At 36.2% G+C, this 21,484-nt stretch overlaps 1 protein-coding gene across 1 annotated transcript in view; it reads right to left on the bottom strand.

Annotated features, from left to right (window-relative positions):
- LOC136037044 (eukaryotic translation initiation factor 5B-like) overlaps positions 1 to 16,338 on the bottom strand; it is a 39,934-nt gene extending 23,596 nt beyond the window's left edge. The window contains exons 1-2 of the mRNA XM_065719462.1: positions 16,222 to 16,338; positions 10,357 to 10,652 (exon numbers count right to left, since the gene is read on the bottom strand). Of these exons, the coding sequence (XP_065575534.1) occupies positions 10,357 to 10,648 (292 nt within the window). The 5' untranslated portion in view covers positions 10,649 to 10,652; positions 16,222 to 16,338. The remainder of the gene's footprint in view (positions 1 to 10,356; positions 10,653 to 16,221) is intronic.
- Positions 16,339 to 21,484: the final 5,146 nt, after the last annotated feature.

Consider the following 21,484-nt stretch of genomic DNA (forward strand, 5'->3'; position numbering starts at 1 on the left):
GAAAACACTTAGAGTGGAGAGATCGGGATGAAACCTGGTGGGTACAATAAGCAAATGTCGTAGTTAGGAGGGATCCAGTGCTTTGACCAGTTCGGTGCTTCTGGACGTGCTAGGACGATGAAAATTGGTAGGCGTGTCAGGGACCTGCACAAATTGACTTGATAAAGTCGTTTTCCTCGATTCGACCATCTGGGATCTGAAGGGAGAGGAAAAATTAGAACAAATGAGGTATTTTTAACTTACACGAGTGGGTGATTGGGTCTTAATGAATTTTGATACTTAGAAGGACCTCGTGTCTTAGAGCTCTTATTTTAAATCCCGACCGGCATTAAGCCTCTTATTTTCCTTTTAAATCCATCTATTGATTCTTAGAATTTTGCTTGAGCTCATGCCATATGAGCACTTGGCTCTTCCGACCTCGTCACAAGTGTCATATGAGCTCTTAGCGCTTGTTTTTATGATAAGAAAGGAATGATCAAAAATCTAAAGAACAAACCACTGAGCCACTGAAACTGAAAGTTTGAAAACGCACTTTAAAGAAAATGTCTACCGAGGAAATTGTGTTGTTGAATGCAGACAAACTAATTTATGAGAATGTCAAAAAAAAGTTTTGTAGCTGTTAGAAACGGCACCGGATAGAAATGAAAAGTGTGCAATCACAACAGTAAAAAACACTAAACCAGAGGCTCCAAGATTTTAAACCTGAGAAATCAAATTTCAGCTTGGGTAGCACCAGTTTAAAGAGTCCCATTATTGTCTGTGCTGCTAGTTAAAGTTAAGAATGGCATTAGCAATACCAGTGAACAGAAATTACCCTGACCCTCGGCACCCATAAGCTTCGAGTTTTTAACAAAAATTCCTACGGGTTTTAGTACAAAAAAGTGCACTTGTTCATGATGATTCGAGAATATATGTGCTCATTTTAGAATGTATTTCGGTACTCCCTTAAATGGAGAGGGATTCCCCTGAGACTGAAAATGACCAGTGTTTAGTTATGAAAAGGAACAAATTGCACTTACTCTGCAACATTGAGTTCCTTGTATTAACTTCTAGTAAATCCCAGGAGCTGAGGAAGGCAAAAACTTTTAACTATTCAACAAAATCATAACGTAAATAAAAAATGTTAGTCTTCTAAAAAAAAGAAGAAAAATGCACTTTTATATATTTTTGGCACAGTGAAGTACTGCCGTAAAAAAAATTGGGGTAGCAAAGTAGCAGTGCTACTCTGTAGTTTTCAAATTTGTTGGAAAATTTGGCAAGAAAATACCATTTTTACTTATAAAAATACTTTTTACTCAAAGATAAGCTGTCAAAACACAAGTTGTGCTGCTAAAGTGTCTTCAGCTTTTGGAATTCTGTCGGATTCTGCTACTGGCAGATATGAAACCTTTTCCATACCCGGTGAAGTATGAGCGTATATTAATCAAATTCAAAGAGTTTGTCCTTTTTTCAGGGTTGGAATCGGAGTCATGGAGTCAGAGTCTTAGTAAGCTTTAGTGAATGGAGTCCAGAGTAACATAAATAAAGAAAGACCCTTGGAGTTGGAGTTACAGAAATACATGAAAACTGGAGTCAAGCCAAATGCTCTTCGTTACTACTAAAAAGAAATACTAATTAAATACAGCCAATAACAATCCAAATTGATATTGTAGGCTAATTACATTAGTAGTAGTATCCCCTCAAAAAATCCGAACAGAACCTATTCCTTCGAATCCCGATCCCAATAATTTTTCTGGAAAAACTTCTTCAAGACGCAATAAGGTTTGTTGACTTCAGGATACAAGTGCTTGTTACGTAACAGAGAAGGTTTTCTAAGAGATACAGGTGATAATTACTTAAAGACCCTGCGAGGGCCAGGAAAAACCTTCAGGGCCCGCTAGTCGGGAACCGTCAAGACGCCGGGCCTAGCAAGCAATTCCACCGGGCCCCTAGCAACCAATTCCAACAGAACCCTAGCATCAAATTATATCGGCGACCATAGCATCCAATTTCACCAGGCCCCTAACCTAACCAACGGAGACCTAGCATCAAATTTCACTGCAAGAGCCCTAGAATCCGATTCCAAGAGGGGGGGGCTAGCAGTCAATTCCAACGGGGGCCCTAGCATCCAATTTCAACGGAACCCTAGCCTCCAATTACAACAGGGTCCTAGCAACTAATTCCAGTGGGAACCCTAGCATCCAATTCCATCGGGGGGAGGGGGCTAGGATCTAATTTAACCAGAACCTTAACTAGGTCTGTTACGTAATAACGGCACACGCATGGGATATCACGTATTACTATAGTACACGTGTATGTTACCTAATACTTTAAGAGACTTTATTTTCTTTGAATGCATTTTTATTTCTTTTTTTCTCAGGAGACCCTTATATTCCAGATATTTTTGCCCGCATTAGCATTCCAAAGTGATTTCCCCTCAACGGAATGGAGCGCTAGACAGCTGGACAAAAATTCTTTCTACTGTTATTATTCGGGGAATACTTTCTAACAGAAATGTATCGATAAAGCAATGGATTACATATTCTCTATGTCTGCAATGACTAAAAAGTAGGGGGGAGGAAATCGATTATTAGAAATTGCTTAAACTTGATACGGACCTGCTTGAGAAGTAAATGCTTTAGAGGGTATTATCAGATAATATTGAGAATTGTTCTTAGCACATTTTTAGTAATGGAGTCTCTTACTCTATAGGAACTTGAATGTGCTATTAGAGATGAAATAAAAGCGAGAGTATCATTATGCCTAAAATATGGTATACCTTCATATACGATCTAAAGTCTTTTCTTCTTCACTATACGGAATTTTACATTTATATTAGAGGCAATCTTGAACGAGTATATTGGCTAAAAAATGCTTAAATTGCTCTAGTGAAATATATTGAACTTTTATCCTGGAACAATAAATCTAAAGAATGAAGGCTTTTGTGCTTGTATCTTACATCTTGCAATAGGCTATCGGCTTTTGTGCTTGTGCTTATAGGCTACAAGCTGCTTAAATTGCAATAACTGTCTCATATACGAGGTTCAGCCCTATCATGGTTCCATTCTTATTTACACGATAGAACGATTTCCATGGACCTGATTCACTAAACTCTATTGGTGTGGACTAAGGAGTACCACAAGGATCGATTCTTGGTCCTACTCTGTTTTTAATATACATCAACGATTTGTTTAAAGCGGTAAGGAACGTAATTCCTTCTGCGTGTTGTTCTGTATGTCACAAAAAGGAAAACACGGTGGCATCTTCTGATATTCTGCCATCCCCTTATGAAGATTTAGTTGCCTTCGCTGACGACAGCAATATCCTATATGCTGAAGTCACGGAACACGCTTTGGAGGTTAAACTTCACATGCTTATGAAGCGGTCTTACCACTGGTTTGATACTAACCGACTTGCTTTAAATATCGCTAAATCACACTTTCTCATATTTTATAGAACTATATCTACCTCGAAAGGACCTTTGTCTCGACCTAACGTAAGATACGAGCGTTTCCTTGGAATTTTGCTGGATGAAAATCTTTCTTTTAGAAACCACTTCAGGATGGTCCAAGCAAAAATATCACGTAATCTTGGGATTATTCGGAAGCTTAAACATATTTTTCTATTCTTTGGACCCTGTATTTTTCACTCATTAAGCCGTATTTAACTTACTGCAACTCGATTTGGATGTCTACTTTCCAGTTATTGCTCCATCCGATTAAAGTAATTCATCAAAAGGCTCGCCAGTTAGTTAACGAATTTAATAAAGGACATCGAAAAGTGCTTTTGAATATTTATGCAGTCTATGTCGTCTCTTGCTCTTCAACAATTTTCAAGTATCTTCATGGTGAACTGCCTCGCTGTTACAACTCTTTCTTTCCCGATTTAGTTAATTCAAGGAGCTCTCATAATCTACGCAATAAAGACCACCTAATATTACCTCTAACTAAGACTGTCAGATCAGATGTCCCCGAATAGCATGTAGTAAAGTGTGGAACAGTCTCCCAGATAATGTCCATAGCATTCATTCATTTGGTGCCTTCAACGACCCAACTAAAAATATTTTTGGTTGACACACATAATGGGGAATAAATTTGAAATTTTTTTTTTTAATTGGTTGGAATTTTAATTGTTGTGATTTTGTGTGGTGGGAGATGTTGTGGACCTGGATTTGAATTTCGAGGACGAAATGGTAAGTAAAAATAACACAAAATTATTTAATTGGATTTCTTGTTTTTTTAAGAAGAGACTCTTTATTTGGTATTTATTTTTGTTTTAAACCCTATGTAACGGGCCATGGGGCCTTGTAAGGGCTGAGTTATTGTTGTCCGTTTATTTTGATGTTAATAAACTGAACTGAACTGAAGATACTTTCTTAGAGAACTTGTTCACAACGTAGGAAAATAGTCCTGAGAATTTTTAGAGATGTCTTCTTAGAGAATGATATAAATTTGTTGAAAACGTAGGAAAATAGTCCTTCTTATTCTTGTGGGAAAAAAAGATTGAAAAAACCTTAGGTGTGACAATGTGCGCCAGAGGGTGTCATCGGGAAGGTAAATTGTGTCACGCTGGTCTCAAATGCAAAAAGTCATCAGAAGAAAAGTTATCGGGGATTTTTCATTAAAATTAAACGATCGAGTCTAGTGTAAACGGATATTTTAGGAAAATGCTCAAAAATGCCATATGTGTGATAATGGTTGCCGAAGGGTACCGTGTGTCAGCCATTGAGTATCATAGGCTGGAAATTGCCGAAAAAATACCAAGGAAAATGAACAAAATATAAATAAAGGCACATGTCCTGTGCCCCCTTGAAATTACCACTAATATGTCTCACCCTCATCCCAATGGATCTAGATTTATTGGTTAAAAGTAATGGTTTTAATGCAGTATTATATTTTTGATGTTGTGGATATAGTCATGGTGACTTTCTCAGTATTTATGTTGATAATTCTGGATTGAACAACTTTCGAGCAGAAAATATCTCCTCTCACCTGTATAATATTGATTTCAGTGTCCTAAGAATAAAGTGTTTACATAATACTTGTAAATTTCTTTTTATTAATAAAACTTGTATGCACAAAAAAACCCTTCATTCTTTAGATTTCTTGTTCCAGGAGAGAACTTCAATACATATCACGAATGCAATTTAAGTATCTTGTAGCCTAAGCACATAGGTATACGCGTTCAAGATTGCTCTAATATAAGTGTAAAATTCTGTATAGTAAAGAGGAAAGAGAGACTTTTGATCGTATATTCTAGGCAAAATGATACTCTCGCTTTTATTTTACCTCTGATGGCACATTCTAGTTCCATTAGAATAAGAGACTAGTACTAAAAAAGTGCTACGAACAATCCCCAATATTATCTGATAATACTCTCTAAAGTATTACTTAACAAGCAGGTGCACATCAAATGTAACCAATTTCTAGTAATCGATTTTCCCCCTACATGTCAATTATTGCACTCATAGGGAACATGTAATCTATAGATTCGTCGTAACGTTTCCGTCAGAAAGTATTCCCCAAATAACAATATTAGCAAGGGTTTCTTGGTCCAGCTATCTAGCGCTCCATTCTGTTAAGGGAAATCTTTTTCGAATCCTAATGCGGACAAAAATCTTTGGAATAGAAAGGCTGCCTGAGAAAAAAAATGAAAAGAAAAACTTATTAAAGGAAAATGAAATCACTTAAAGTATTACGTAACATACAGGTGTACTATAGTATAATGAAACCCCATATGCTCGCCGCCGTTACGTAACAGTCCCGTGTGCGCTGCTATTACGAAACACCTACGTGTGCGCTGCCATTACGCAGCCCCTACGTGTACATCATCATTACAGAACATCCGACCAGTGTTCCACGCTCTGTTACAAGCGGGGATTCCCCACGGGCCCTGAAGAACAAGTCATGCGAGAATGCGTCAATAGCCATTACAACTGAGGGTTCCCCACTTGACTAGCGGATCCTCAGTTGGACTTGGTTGTTAGGGCCCCAATGGAATTGGATGCTAAGGCTCCCATCGGAATTGGGTGCCCGGGCCCACTAAAATTATAAGTTAGGTTCCCGTTGGAATTAGTAACTAGGGTATCCATTGGAATTGAATTCTAGCCCCCTCCCCCGTTGGAATTGACTACTAGGGCCCTCCTCGTTGGGATTGGATGCTAGGGTCGCAGATGGAATTGGATGCTAGGGCTCCGTTGAGATTGGTTGCCAGGGACCCGATGGAATTACTTGCTAGAGCCCTGCGTCTCGAAGGTCTCCCACTAGTGGGTCCTGAATGTTTTTCCAGGCCCTCGCTGGGTCATTAAGTAACTATCACCTACATCTCTTAGAAAACATTCCCTATTACGTAACAAGCACCTGCGTCTTGAAGGAGTTTCTAAAAAGTGTCAGGTTTGGGATTCGAAGGGATAGGGCTCTGGTTGGATTTGTTGAGGGGATACTACTTACTGTAAATAGGATTAATTTTGCACCATAGTGCTACAGTACTACAACAGAAACAATCTAGTCAATTATTTGTATTATAAACTGAAAATTTACTTATATTGTATTTTTTCTTATTTAGTAATTTTCTTAATAGATGAATAACCTTAGAAATATTTTCTTTTTAACCTGTATTTTAATTTTTAATAGAAAACTTCAAAAACGTGATCATTGCCCTTAAGAATTTAGGATTCAATTTAAAAAATAGGTTGATTAACTTTTTATTAGCTACTAGTAAGAACTAAATAATGTATTTAAGGAGAAAATTATAAATTCAATTTCCGTAGTAAATTAGCAGAAATGTTGGAGTCAGAGTTCTTACTTCTTTGAAGAAGATGTTAATAACTGGATCTGGGGTGGGAGCAATTAAGTTTCAGGAGTTGTAGTTGGCATATGAAAGTTTCTGGAGTCAGAGTTGCTCGTTGGTGGTAAGGTGGATCGACTCCACAACCCTGCTTTTTGCGGTATCAAGGTATATGTTCATTCTGAAACAAGCAATTTTGCACCGAGCGTGCTGCTGCAATATGCACCAAAAACCGCTGCGTGCTGGTGCAATATGCACCAACAACATAAGATACTTATATCATTGGGTTCATTAGTCTCACATGTATCCATTCACCAAGCCAGAATTTTGATATTATTTAGAAGTTTACAAATATTTCGAGGTAACGAACTGTAAGTAAGGAGCGACCCGGCTCAATAGTAATTGAAACTTTAAAAAACGGAATTTCCGTTTTGATACATCAAAAGCATCGGATTATATTACTGATTTTAAATATATAAGTTTCATAAAGTTTAGTCTTACCCATCAAAAGCTACAAGCCACAGAAAATTTGCCTAATGTTCGAAAAAGGGGGAAACAACCCCTAAAAGTCACAGGATCTTAACAAAAATCACACAATCAAATTCAGCATATGAGAGTACCCTACTGTGGAGGTTTCAAGCTCCTATCTGCAAAAATGTGGAATTATATATATATATATATATATATATATATATATATATATATATATATATATATATATATATATATATATATATATATATATATATATATATATATATATATATATATATATATATATATATATATATATATATATATATATATATATATATATATATATATATATATATATATATATATATATATATTGGCCAGAAGAGAGATCACAGACGAATCAAAATCAGGAGAGGGCTCGCTTGAAAGGAAATTAAAGGTTCTAGTGCCCCTTTTTAAGTGACCAAAAGATCGGAGGGTGATTAAGCCCCCTCCCACAAACCTTTTTTCTCAAATTCGTCAGAAATTTTTTTTAAGATAGCCATTTTGTTCAGCATTGGTTAAGGCCAAATAACTCTGCCTTTGGAGATATCATGACTCTCCAGATCCCCTGAGAAAAGGTCTTTAAGTTGTATAATTTGCCCACTGTTTATGTATAGTATTTGTAATTGGGATGCATGCACCCATTTTTCAGGGGGGACAAATTTTTTGCTGGGGCGATTTTCCATGGGAAGAAATTTCCATATGGAGGGAAGCTTCCAGGGGTGAATTTTTCAGGGGAAAATTTACATTGGGGGAATTTTAGTATTCCTGTTCAAAATTCTTCTTTTGTCTTGCTTTCTCTTTGTCCACTCAACTTTACGCGTGAAGATATTAGGGGTAATTGTCTGGGGTAAATTTTACCTGGATTTAATCGTCTAGAGAATATATCAATAGGGGGAAGGAATTTTTCCTTGGAAGTGGAGCCAGATTTCCTGGCATTATTTAAAAGACATCAGAAATTAAATAAAGAAAAAATTTTTTTATCTGAAACTCAATGGCGTCATTGGGAGGGGAGAAAATAATTTTTCTCCAATAATTTGGAGAAAAATGTTATTATATACCCCATTACACTCGACTATTTGAATGTGAGCCCCTCTCCCCCTGCCCCAATTAAAATGCTGGAGGTACGTCGCTGCTCAAAGTAAAGAGCAACATTAAAACTTGAAACAAACAAAAATTATTACATATGTGAGGGGGGTTGACCCTCATCAACACCTCCCACGCACCTTTTTTCTCAAATTCGTCGGAATTTTTTTTTAAGATAGCCATTTTGTTCAGCATTGGTTAAGGCCAAATAACTCTGCCTTTGGAGATATCATGACTCTCCAGATCCCCTGAGAAAAGGTCTTTAAGTTGTATAGTTTGCCCATTGTTTATGTATAGTATTTGTAATTGGGATGCATGCACCCATTTTTCAGGGGGGACAAATTTTTTGCTGGGGCGATTTTCCATGGGAAGAAATTTCCATATGGAGGGAAGCTTCCAGGGGTGAATTTTTCAGGAGAAAATTTACATTGGGGGAATTTTAGTATTCCTGTTCAAAATTCTTCTTTTGTCTTGCTTTCTCGTTGCCCACTCAACTTTACGCGTGAAGATATTAGGGGGAATTGTCTGGGGTAAATTTTACCTGGATTGAATTGTCTAGAGAATATATCTATAGGGGGAAGGAATTTTTCCTTGGAGGTGGAGCCAGATTTCCTGGCATTATTTCAAAGAAAATCAGAAATTAAATTAAAAAAACATTTTTTATCTGAAACTCAATGGCGTCATTGGGAGGGGAGAAAATAATTTTTCTCCAATAATTTGGAGAAGAATGTTATTATATACCCCATTACACTTGACTATTTGAATGTGAACCCATCTCCCCCTGCCCCAATTAAAATGCTGGAGGTACGTCGCTGCTCAAAGTAAGGAGCAACATTAAAACTTGAAACGAACAAAAATTTATTACATATATAATGGGGGTTGATCCTCCTCAACATCACGCTCTTTATGCTAAAGTTTGAATTCTGTCCCAGTTCTTTAAGAACAGTCCCTGAAACGAAAGGTTCGTTTAATCAGAACAATAAGAAGCTTTATCAAGTACTAAAAACCTTAATGTAAAGAGCAAGGCGCTGAGGAGGACCAACCCCCCTCATATATGTAATAATTTCTGTCCATTTAAAGTATTGATGTTGCTCCTTATTTTTAGTTGAAAAAACTGATTTTTTTAATCTTAGAGAAGAACTTAGACTGACTTAAAAATAAGGCAATTTTCAACCTGTTTTTAATCTGAAAGAACCCTGTAAACCGAACTTCAAAATATTAATTTGGTAGATGATGAAAGTAAATTTGTGTCTTTCATTGGTATATTACAACCATATGGAACAAGGGGAGAACTCCAGCAGGCCATCCCTCCAACTCCCCAGTGTGTCTGCTATGGTCAAGGGTCTTTATATTTTGAAAGGTGAACTGTCTTCATTCTCAAATGTCATACTAAAGATGGATTAAGGCAAACAATTTGTCACAAACTTGGACTTGAGTCTACTCTCATGCATGGCAAGGTAAAATATTTTCATTCATAAGCAAGACAATGAATATTCAAAATGTCACCACAAATGGCTAAATTACCTTGAAAAGTGGAGGAACTGGTGCAGAAACATTACTGAAAAAACTAATAAAAAACACAAATAAAATTAAGCAAGTGGAAACAATGGGGGTTTCAAAAAGCCAAAAATAGTATACTCATTTGTCTAGCTTAGCCAAAAAAGAACCAACAGAGGATATGTCAGAAAATGTTTGTTTTTTACTTATGTTAAAGTTTTTACAAAACTGTGTAAAATCCATGTTATTACTTTTATAGAATATATGGCCCTTTAAAACAGGTTAAACATCTGATCTTATCAAGGACAGCTATTAAGCTCCACATATCATGAGTTTATTTCATCTTTACACTGAATCTTTTACAAAATGTCTAGTTTTCTTTTCCTTTTTTTCTAACTTTAATTTTACTGCCTTAAAAATCCCTGTTTATGACCAGCATACTTCAGCTAGTAACCCTCTATCTATCAAAGACCATAAATATAATAATACCTTTATTTTCCAGATTTATTTCTGCAAGCATCTTCTCAAGTTCTTCATCATCCCCATTTTTCTTCTTTTGCTTTCCCTTTTTTGTCTCTGGCTTTTGTGGAGCTTCTTTCTTAGGGGGGTCTTTTTTTGGAGGAGGAGCTTCTGTGGCTTCTTCTGTGTCACTATCATTATCAGAATCAGATTGACCAGATTCATCCCCCATTAGCATTGCAAAATTGGATTTTGGTTTAGGTTGAAAGTCTTCTAATTCTTCATCAGAGTCAATAGTATTTGTCTTCTTTTTTGGTGCCATTTTTCTAAAATTAAATAATTATCCTAAAGAACTTGAAATGACAATGAAAATGAGTATCCACAAGTCCATTTGACCTTAGGGGTAGGGAGTTTCAATGTACTTTCAAGGGAGTTTCTTTCATACAAATTATATGGTTATATGGATCCCTCCTCTACCTTTGCTTTCGCGTTTGCAAAAAAGTGGTTTGAAGAGTTAAGGGACTGTGAGCATAGCTACAGAAGGTCTAAATCTTAAGGAATAAAGATCAGAAAGGTCATTTTCAAACATCTTTATCAATTTTCAGTGACTAGAACCCTCATGACATTTACCTTGGGTGAGGGGGAGGGGCAAGATATCAGCAAACAACTGCATACTGCCTGGAGCTATAACTGACCCTATTAAGGAAGGATGCAATTGCACCAATAAGGATTATCAAATTGGGAAAGAGGGTTGGATAGGCAACCAATTTTTTTTTTGTATCCAATTTTGTTCAATTTTTTTTCTTAGAACCAAATTTTACTTTCCACTGTACAAAATAAAGAATTAGGCTATAACAAACAAATGAAGGCAAGCTTGCATCAAAATTCCAATTCTGAACTAATCACTATAATAACAAAAGAGTAGTGCCATTTAGTTTTCTATTCAACACTGTTTCTAAATTTACTTAGCCCCTCCCTCCCCAACAAAAAGCACCAAATACAGCCATCAGTTATATAGAGCTTATTATGTTGTTTTTAATCATTTTCTGCACTTATTTGTCATAAAAGTTGGTTCATTATGCAAAATAATTAAAGTTTTGCTTATAGGCTACAGCTTTACCTGGACCTATACAGGAAGGGAGGCTGGGATACAATCATTATAGCAGTAGCCACCAGGAAATAAAATTCTAGATGAGCAGTTTTCTGCTAACTAGAAAAGGCCTTTTGAAACAATTACCTGGCCCAACTAATTTAGTTATAAAACCAATACAAATTTGGATATACCAATTTATAGGGGGGGGGGGCAAATAAATAATTGAGTAGCTTATTATGGCCTCTTGGGGTATGATCTTAACCATAAAGTTGACTTTCTTTTGTTGCAAGGTTTGTGGTGCTGATTAGGATGTGCAATTTGTATTAGTTGTTTCATAATGTATTAAGTCCTATATTATTTTTTTTCTTCTCAAGTTTTTCTACTTCTCTGGCTGGCTGGTAATACTGATGTTGTGTTTTGGTTTAATAAATATACATCTCTCTCTATCTAATTATTCTATCTTTTGCACAATGATGTGATGCATTTGAATAAGTAACAAAACAGTTTACATTGTTAATAGTGATGATAGCAGTGTTACAGCAATTGAAAAAAATAGATAAATATACTAATTAGGACTACATTGGGTCCCAGCATAGGAAGAAGGGGTTAGGATAGATACAAGTAAAGCCCACTCAGTAAAGGTCACCACAGACAGGTTTGATCAAGGGGATCAATTGTACCCTAATAGGGTACAAATGACACAGTAGTGAATATTGTATTTGGAAAATATTTTGAACAGGGAAAAATGAGGCTTAGCTTTGAGTAATATGGTAATACTAAGAAGGAAAACCTTAAAAATTCTTAGAACTACTTAAACACAATCATAAAAACATATTTCTCTAACTCCTAAAGTTGAATTATCTCAAAGCAGTCTGTTTTTCTTTATCTTCATATTGCCCAATGGCTGTCTCTTGTAATGTAGCAAAGTTCCTGAATTTCCTTTGTTGCCTTTTGTAAATTTGATTTTGGAAACAAACCAGCTTGGGCTTTAGAAGAGTTTTGGTAGTCAGCACATCAGGGCTGTGTTTTCTGTTCTAGTCTAAGCTTTGAAAAAGAGGCAATTGGCCACATATATGTGCTCTTGGCATGTCAAAAGCTTTCAACTCCATTGTACATGCTTAATCTCTTTATTCTTTGGTATAAATTTCTCTATTACTTATTTCCTAAAGTACTGATATGGGAATTCTTTTCCCCATCCTAAAACTAGCAATCATCTATATTTAAATTTTCAAATTTGCACAACTCACTTTCTGGGAGTTGTATACCCAAAACCAAATGACATGGAGACCCCATCTGGATGAGCTGATTGGCAGTCTCAAATAAAGACAAAACTTCATTAATGCTTTCTGCCTTGGAAGAAGAGGAGCCCCCCACAGCCTTTGCTTCAACTTTTGTCAAGTCATTGGTAATATCCAAAATAGACTATGAATCACTTATATTTGGATCTGCTAAGAAGTCTCCTGAAGAAACTTGCCATTATGCTCTGTGCAATCTTACAAAGAGCCCTTGGTTGACTAAAATCAACTCCTAATGTAGCTAAGTACAGTGAAGTGGGGATCCAGTCTCTTCACTCCAGAAGAAAATACCTTTACACATTATTTTGCAAAAACCCATAGTCTCAAGAACCCCATTATCTATAAAGAAATCATTAGCCAGAACAACCCTGATGTCTGTTTTAAACAAACAGAGATATCTTCTTTCTTGAGATTCCTTTGCCTTCCTTGCATGGAAAAATTCATGGGGTATGGCAGACTGATTGTTCATTTGGATGATGATTCTCCTAGCACCTCTAAAAAAAAAAAAATCAGGGAATTGATTACTCTTAAGATCAGCATTGCAAAACAGGAGGACCTTTCCTCTATTTATAGGGTTCCCTTTTCTTGCAGTTGTTCATTAGCCTTAAGCTGTTGCTGTGTGGCAAAGATTAATGCTGCTGTCTATCAGTATATTTGAAATCGAGTCTTGTAGGCTATATAGTTAAAATATTCCAGCTAAAAATTTGCTTGGTAAAAAGATTTTGACATATCCAATGGCAAGACAACCTACTTTCTAGGTGATCTGATAGAGATTTTAGAATGATTTAGCTTCAGTAGTCCACCTACTGGGTATTTTATCCTTAGCACATTAGAGAGGGATAGTGAGTAAAGTAAAGCAGTCCATATTTAGAAACAATACAGCTTAGTGTTTTGATTGTTTTACAGAAATTCCCAGAATAGAGAATATTTCAAGACTAAGGAAATGGGGTTACTATTGGGTCTATTTAAGGGCTTTAAATCTGCTTTGCAAGTGAGACCTTAAAAATTATCAAGTAGTGTGTATTCAACTTGTCTCTACACCAGTAATGGAATCTGGTAGCCTATATGTTTGTCAAAAATTGAATGTTTTTGCTGAATACAACATCAAAGAGATAACTTTTAAGACAGTATCATCAAAGACCTTCAAGCACTGATCAGAATGTAATGAAGAAAGATAGCCTGTCTGTAAATTGAATCAACTATGACAAAACAAGTGACAGGTGGCAAAATGTATCAAAAATATGTAATTTGGGCTATATATATGTATGTTAATGATGGCTGGGGGTAAAGTAGACTATAGCAGGGCTGTATGTGAAATGTGATGGCTATAATTATTCTGAATTCTGTAAAGTATGAATTGTTCTCTTATCATATTTCTTTCTCTAGACTTATACCCTGAAAGTTTCATTTTCCTAACCTTACCCCTTTCTAAGATAGGCCTAATCAGGTGTGTATTATCAAGAATTTTGCCATTTTCTAATTTACTGTTATTGGGAAAGCAAAGAAATATACATAGTCCTACCTTAAACATCAGAATTTCACAATATAACATTCATTTTCATTGAACATTTACCTGAAACACCCTACCAATGGTGAATAAATATCTTGAATTGTAGCCTATATAGCCTATTCAGTGAATTTTCTATAATTTTGATACACCATTAAATCAATTCAAAGCAAGCAGCAAACTTAAGGTATTTAAACTCCTTCTCCCTCTAGAGGATCCTGAAAATTGCCTACATGACAGGTCTATAGCTATTGAAATTTTGACAAAACAACATTTGGGCAATGTTCCTTTTACCTGAACAATTGTTTAGGGTCATGAAACTATTGTTAATAAATGCATTTTGACTTCTGGAGCATCTTTACTCTCTTGCAAAACTACTGCAAACTCACCATAATGGAGTTATTCCAGCCCAAATATCCTGTATTAATACATATAGAACTGCAATCATTTCCATTTTTGTTGATCAGACATTTGAGATTGCAAATCTGTAATAGTTTAGAAACAAATTTGAGCTATATATGGTAAAATTCTAGTTAATTGACATCTTGCTATCTTGGAAAGGGTTTAGATTAGCAAAATGAAACTTTCAGGGATGGGTCTACAAGCTAAAGTATGTCTTGGGAAGGTGTTTTAAAGTACCCATCTCCACTCCTTCTCTCTCTAGAGGGCCCTGAAATTTGTCTACATGACAGGTCTATACCTATTGAAATTTTGACCAAACAACATTTTACCATAATTTCCAGTTACTAGTTGCTTTTTCTCTGCCTTTAGTTCTGAAAATGCAATTCCTGTTATTTGAATAGAATTTTGAGCCATATCAATATTTTTTTTTTCAAATTTAGGAAATGTATTTGCATAGCCTATCTTCAAAACCTTATAAAATGGAATTGAGCAGATTTATGAAGCTGAAAACAATTTTGCTGTACTTCAATTAAGTGGAAGATCTATTTTGTAAGGTTTCACTTTTATAACACACATATTTTTAAAGGTCATCAAAGGTCAGGGCCCTCTAGAGGGAGAAGGAGTGGAGGTAGTTGCTTCAAAATACCTTCCCAGGACATACTTTAGTCTGTAGATTCATCCCTGAAAGTTTCATTTTCCTTACCTAAACCCTTTCTGAGATAGCAAGAAGTCAATTGACTAGAATTTTACCCTATATATTTGCACATCAGGGGGTTGGGGGCAAAGCATATATTAAATACATAAACTAACCATTGTTGTATTTAATATATGCTATGCTTTACCCCTCCCCCCTAATGTGCAAATATATAATAACTCCATAATGGTTAGTTTGTGGTAATTTTGCAAGAGAAAAAAGATGTTCCAGAAATTAAAATGCATCTATTAACAATAGTTTCATGACCCTAAACAATTGTTCAGGTAATAGGAACATTGACCCAATATTTTACCTAAATTTTCAGTTACCAGTTGCTTTTTCTCTGCCTTTAGTTCTCAAAGTGCAATTCTCGTTATTTGAGTAGAATTCTGAGCTATATCAATTTTTTTCAAAATTTAGGAAGTGTATTTGCATATCTTTAAAACCTTGCAGGCCTAAATTGGGATTGAGCAAAGTTGTGAAGCTGAAAACAATTTTGTTGTAGCCTAGCCTACTTCATTCAAGCAGAAGATTTATTTTGCAAGGTTTCACTTTTATAACACACATATTTTAAAATTCATCAAAGGTAAGGACCCTCTAGAGGAAGAGGAAGTGGGGGTAGGTACTTCAAAATACCTTACTGGGACATACTTTAGCCTTTAGATTCATCCCTGAAAGTTTCATTTTCCTGACCTAAACCCTTTCTGAGATAGCCAAAAGTCACTAAACTAGAATTTTACCGAATTAAGGGCAGCCTTAACTTGACTGGTAGGGAAGGAAAAAGTAAATTTACAGCAGTTTGCCAGGTAAGACAGTTCTATTTTGGGCAAGATATAACAAATGCCCCTAGCTCAATGAATTAAGCTCGTCAAGCTTACACTATATACTAAACAAGCTTACATCAATCAATCAATTATGCTTGTCAAGCTTATTCTATCTTTTAACATAAGCCTGTATCTTTTAACATAAGCCTGTATAGGCTAATTTGCATGCAAATGAGGTAATGTTGTGGCTTCGTTTCTTCTATAAATCATAACGACGGCATTTCCAAAACAAAGGGCACGGAAAAGCAAGAATTCAGCCAAAATGTTTCAAATGAGCTGATTCTGAATGAAATAATTAAACAAGGCGAATTAAAATTAAAAGAAACCATTACATTCAAAATTGCTATTTCCCTAGTTTAAATAGCTCTTTACTACGGTTTGTTGATTAAATCACAAGGAGCTCTACCCTTGGGGTTCCTGACGCCTACACTCGTTTTCTTTTGCATTTTGGCTTGCTTTATAAATAAATAAATATAAATAATTTTATTCCTCACGCCTCTCAATACAAAATTTCTACACAACTGACACCTTTTTAAAAGAAAAATGTTATGGCAGGGTGAAGAGCGGAATGACTGCAGCACGATTGCCATTTAAAGTCGTCCTACGTTGAAAGTCGTTGAAAGTGCTTTGACTTTTATTGTGCTTGATGCAAATTTTCCCAGATTCCTCCATACTGCTATTATCAAATTTCTTAAGAGGGCTTATCAGGCCTTTTTTTATCTGCTTTGAAAATTAGTACTGTACCTACTTTCGATTTATTTTGTTTGCTTGATTTGCTATTGACCAAGAGCTTTCCCCTTCTGCTTGTAGTCTATTTATTTTATTTATTTGACAATTTACTTTTTTGAGATTCGATTCTATTGTTTTACTTGTTTATATTTAACCCATTGGGTTTAATTTTATTTGTGATGACTGACAGGACTTTTAGTCCTGCCAACCTGACCCAAATAACTCATGCGTTAGGATTTTGGCTTACGGTGTTGAAGGTTAAAATGAGACCAGTGGGTTGTTGACATTTAATTGTAGAACAGTTATTATGGCTCAGTGTTAGAAAGACTTAGATGAGATAGCTCCATTATCATAATAGCTGCATACGAATCAGTAGCTAGTGCTATACTTTCTATTTCAGATAAGTAGTAAATGGCTGTAAGATAAAGTTTGTGCTTGGTCCTAGCTCCAATCCCGCTGTACTCAGAAACAGGAAAGGCATTGTATTTATCCCATCTGAGGAGGCTACCCATCTGGATGATTTTTGTGAAGGAGGTCCAAGTTGACAATAGAATACAACAAGTGACACTGACCATTAAAACCCAAGCTCATAAGTTCTCCCTTTGGTTTGCACCTTTAATCATGCAAGGTATACAGTTAAGCAGTTTATCCTCCGAGCAATACAGGGCTTGGATTGCCAAGGTTTTAGTCACATGGCTTCAAATTGCCACAGAGGCAGAAGATGCCTATTATGTAGTGGACAGCACACCCATAATAACTTCCCCCAATCCAAAACAAAAAAAGAAGATCAGGTACTCAAGTGCCCTAACTGCAATGGCTACCATGCTGCTAACACCAGGAAGTGTCGAGTATTCATGAAGAAGAAAGCAATTAGTAAGGTATTCTTTCACCAATAATGTCCTTATAAGGACTGCTTCTGAGGTCTTTGAAGAAGGGACTTCAAACACAAACAAAACATGTCCGCATGGTCCATAAAGACTTCTTTCCTCATTTGACACCTAACCACCGTCCAGTTGAGGACCTGAACAATAAGTATATAACCATGTTTAAAGGCGTTCCAAGGCAGATCTCTGATCTGACCCAGATAATAACATCACCTTGCCAACTAGTCTTAAAAATACTGCCAGTTGGTCTTGAAAATGTAACCCTTAGCATGACCAACATTGCTGAAAACCTAAACAGAGTTGAATCAAGCCCTACATCCAGTAATGGGACACTGTATCACCAGAAGATTCAATTGCGACCCCTCTGAACAATTGCATCCTGGAACCAAAAAATTACCTTAAATTGCAGCTTGGAGTTGTCCCCTGTCACCCCCAAAGAACCAAATACACGTTTGAACCCACAGACAGGTAGATACTCAACATGTGACCTTATTTTCACATTAACAGATATTGTAAATAGTGCAGAAATCAAGAAACCCTGTGACTTTGACTGTGACCACGAAATTCTATCATTGACGCTAGAGTTTTACCCAGTAAAGTCAGGGTTCCAACCAGTCAAATTCTGGAAATTCCAAGACAAAATCTGGAACTCTTGGAAACACAACTTAGAACAAAAGACTTCAGAGATTAAGACAAGTTCTGAGTCAGTGGAATCATTATCTAATAAGATTATTTGAGCTATCATAACTTCTTTAGAAATAATATTTGGTTAAAAACAACCTCATCCCAAGAGACAAAGCCTCTTAGGATTTTACTCCTGGGTGGAACTGCAAATGCCAGAAAGCATACCTAGAGAAGAAAAAGGTAAAAAATAGTTTCTCTCAATACCCCTAAGTCGAGAATAAGATAGTTTATAAGCAAAAGACAGCAGAATTAAAAAAGAAACTAAATGCTGAGACATGAGATGGATGGAGAAGGCTCATTGAAGATAAATTTGGCCACAACACTCTTGTTCGAGAGCTGCGGAGAATTTTCCATTTTTTTCAGGTAAAAAAAGATGGAAATCAATCCCTGCAGAAATACAGATGGGATAGTAACAATATGATTTTCTCAAGCTATAAGTCAGTTAGTGTTTTTTCTGCAAAATGCATTTCACCATGTTGTTGCACTTTGAAGAATAGTTTCACCAGCGATTTGAAAGCAGCCAGGGTATGCATTTTGCGGAAAAAACACTAACTGACTTGTGGCTTGAGAAAAACCATATTATTAGTATTTGCCCAAATCTACAGTTTTTTGGAAGGCTAACTGTAAGCACAAAGGGTCCCACAACTGCAACAGCAATATCATCAGCATACAGAAAGAGCCCTGCTCAAAGAACAGTTTCAAGGTTCATATCACGACAATAAACTGAGAAGAGAAATGGACTTGAAACAGCCCCTTGAGGAAGTCCAACGTCATAAGTTTTTTTCTTAAACTCTGAATAGGAGCCCCCTCCCACCCCCCAGAGGCTTGAATTTCCCTACCCATCAAGGTTTGGTGGATCCGGTTTACCACTAGGTCTGGTAAACCCGGTACAGATAGCTTTTTGATTAGTTGCCTTGTATCAACTCTATCCAATGATGAGTCCATATCTAAAATGTTACATGGGCGGCATTTTCTTTTTAGAAGCTTTGTTTTATCAGATGCTCTAGTCCAACAAGGGCATCTGTGGTGCTCCTTCCAGGGAGAAAGCCAAGGTGTTCAATTTGGATGTGGTCTGATAAAGGGGTTAAAATTTTTTGTCTTATTACCCTCTTAATTAGTTTTGCAACATAAAAGGTGAGTGATATGGGACGATATAAATCAACCAGATTAGGGTTTTTCTCTGCATTGAAAAGTGGGATCACTGTTGCCTCATTCCACTCAGATGGTATTGATGACTCTATGACAGATCTGTTGAATAATTCTTTCAGTACCTCAACAAATGTATCTGGTAAATCTTTCAACATTAAAATTTGAATTCTATCAGGGCCAGTTGCACCAGGCTAGAGCTTCAAAATGGTGTCCTTAACTTCCTGGAAGCTAAAATGGAAAAAGGGAAAAGTACCATGTTTGAGACTGAGTTAATTGGGTGTGTACTGTGGTAGTGTATCTACATTCAGGAACTTATCTAAGAAGAGATTAAATTTCTTACTGGTTGAAGATTTCGTAGTCCTTTCCATCTGTATTTCTACAGGGATCGGTTTCCTTCTTTTTTTACCTGAAAAAAAATCTAGAAAATTCTCCATAGCTCTCGAACAGGAGTTTTGTGGCCAAATTTATCTTCAATGAGCCTTCTCCATCCATCTTATGTCTCAGCATTTAGTGTCTTTTTGAATTTTGAATAGAGAAACTATTTTTTGCCTTTTCTTCTCTAGGTAGGCTCTTTGGTATTTGCAGTTCCACCCAGAAGTAGAATCCCAAGAGACTATGTCTCTTGGAATGATATTGTTTGTAACCAAATATTCTTTCCAAAGAAAATATGATAGCTGAACAGAAAACAAAAATAACGACCAATTTTGTATGAAAATCCAAATATTGCGACTAGCCTTTTATCAACGGGAAAAAAATTAAACAAAACATACGAGGGGCTATTGAGATGTGACTTCTATTTATTTGTTTGTTTTTCTTTATATGTTAGGCTATGTTAGCTATAGGATGGGCCGTCTGGTAGAATGATATTGACCTTAGATCTTTAGTGAAGATTTCAAATATATTTGTTCAGCCAAAAGAAAACATTTAAAACAGAATATAAGGGCTAGTCGGCTAGTCATTTTAATTAGAAATTATTACATCGCAGTAAAGACGATAGAAACAAGTAAAAGGTAGCCTAAAGTCCATATTAAATGATTGAATTCATAAACATTTTAAGGGGAACCCAACATTTTTGTATGTGCGATTGAATAGTAGATTTTGCCATATGTTTGCCTCTCAGTAATCTGAGAAAACAATTTGGCACTCTAGATTTTTGGAAATGGCCACAGCCTTTTCAGCATCGGATCACTAAAATATTTTCGGCAGTGCTCCGCCGGTATTTGGTACGGTTTTAGGGACTACCTTCAACCTCAATACTCTTTCTTCTCCAGGTTTTTTTTTTAAGAAGAAAGATAGTCATGCGCAACGTTTTTTGAAGCAGATTCGCGCAAGATTTTCTTGTCGATATTATTAGAAGCGAAGACTGGGCTTCGCTTCTAATAATAGAAGACTGGGCTTCTAACTCCAGAAAAAGTTGGAGTTAGAACGGGATAGGATGTTTGACTGGCCAACTTTTTACCTTTAAACAAATGTACCGTAAACTTTTCCCTTAAAACTTTTTACCTTTAAACAAATTGCCGTAAACAAGATACAGCACCTTTAGGGTGCTGCATCTTCTTTTAGGAGGAATTAAGGTGCCACTAGGAGATATTGCAAGGGCCACGTGCCGAATTTTTTTTTCGAATTATAAAGATGGAAAATCTCTACATGATTCCTATCAAGAGAAGTCTTAAGATGTAAACCTTTCTCCCTGAAAGTTGGCAAGGAGAATGGGACAGGTGCGTTGGAGGGTACACTTGCTCACTTTGCTTCTCTAGTTTTCAGATAGAAAGTTTATGGTGATTCCAGTTCAAAAAGGTGCAACATGCCTGCCTTTCTGCTAAAACCTTAGCAGGGGAATGTTGGAGGAGCTTTAGGTCTACATTATACCTTAAAAAATATAGCTTGAATATAAAAA

Source organism: Artemia franciscana, chromosome 16, assembly GCF_032884065.1.
Source record: "Artemia franciscana chromosome 16, ASM3288406v1, whole genome shotgun sequence".
Classification (NCBI taxonomy): Eukaryota; Metazoa; Arthropoda; class Branchiopoda; order Anostraca; family Artemiidae; genus Artemia; species Artemia franciscana.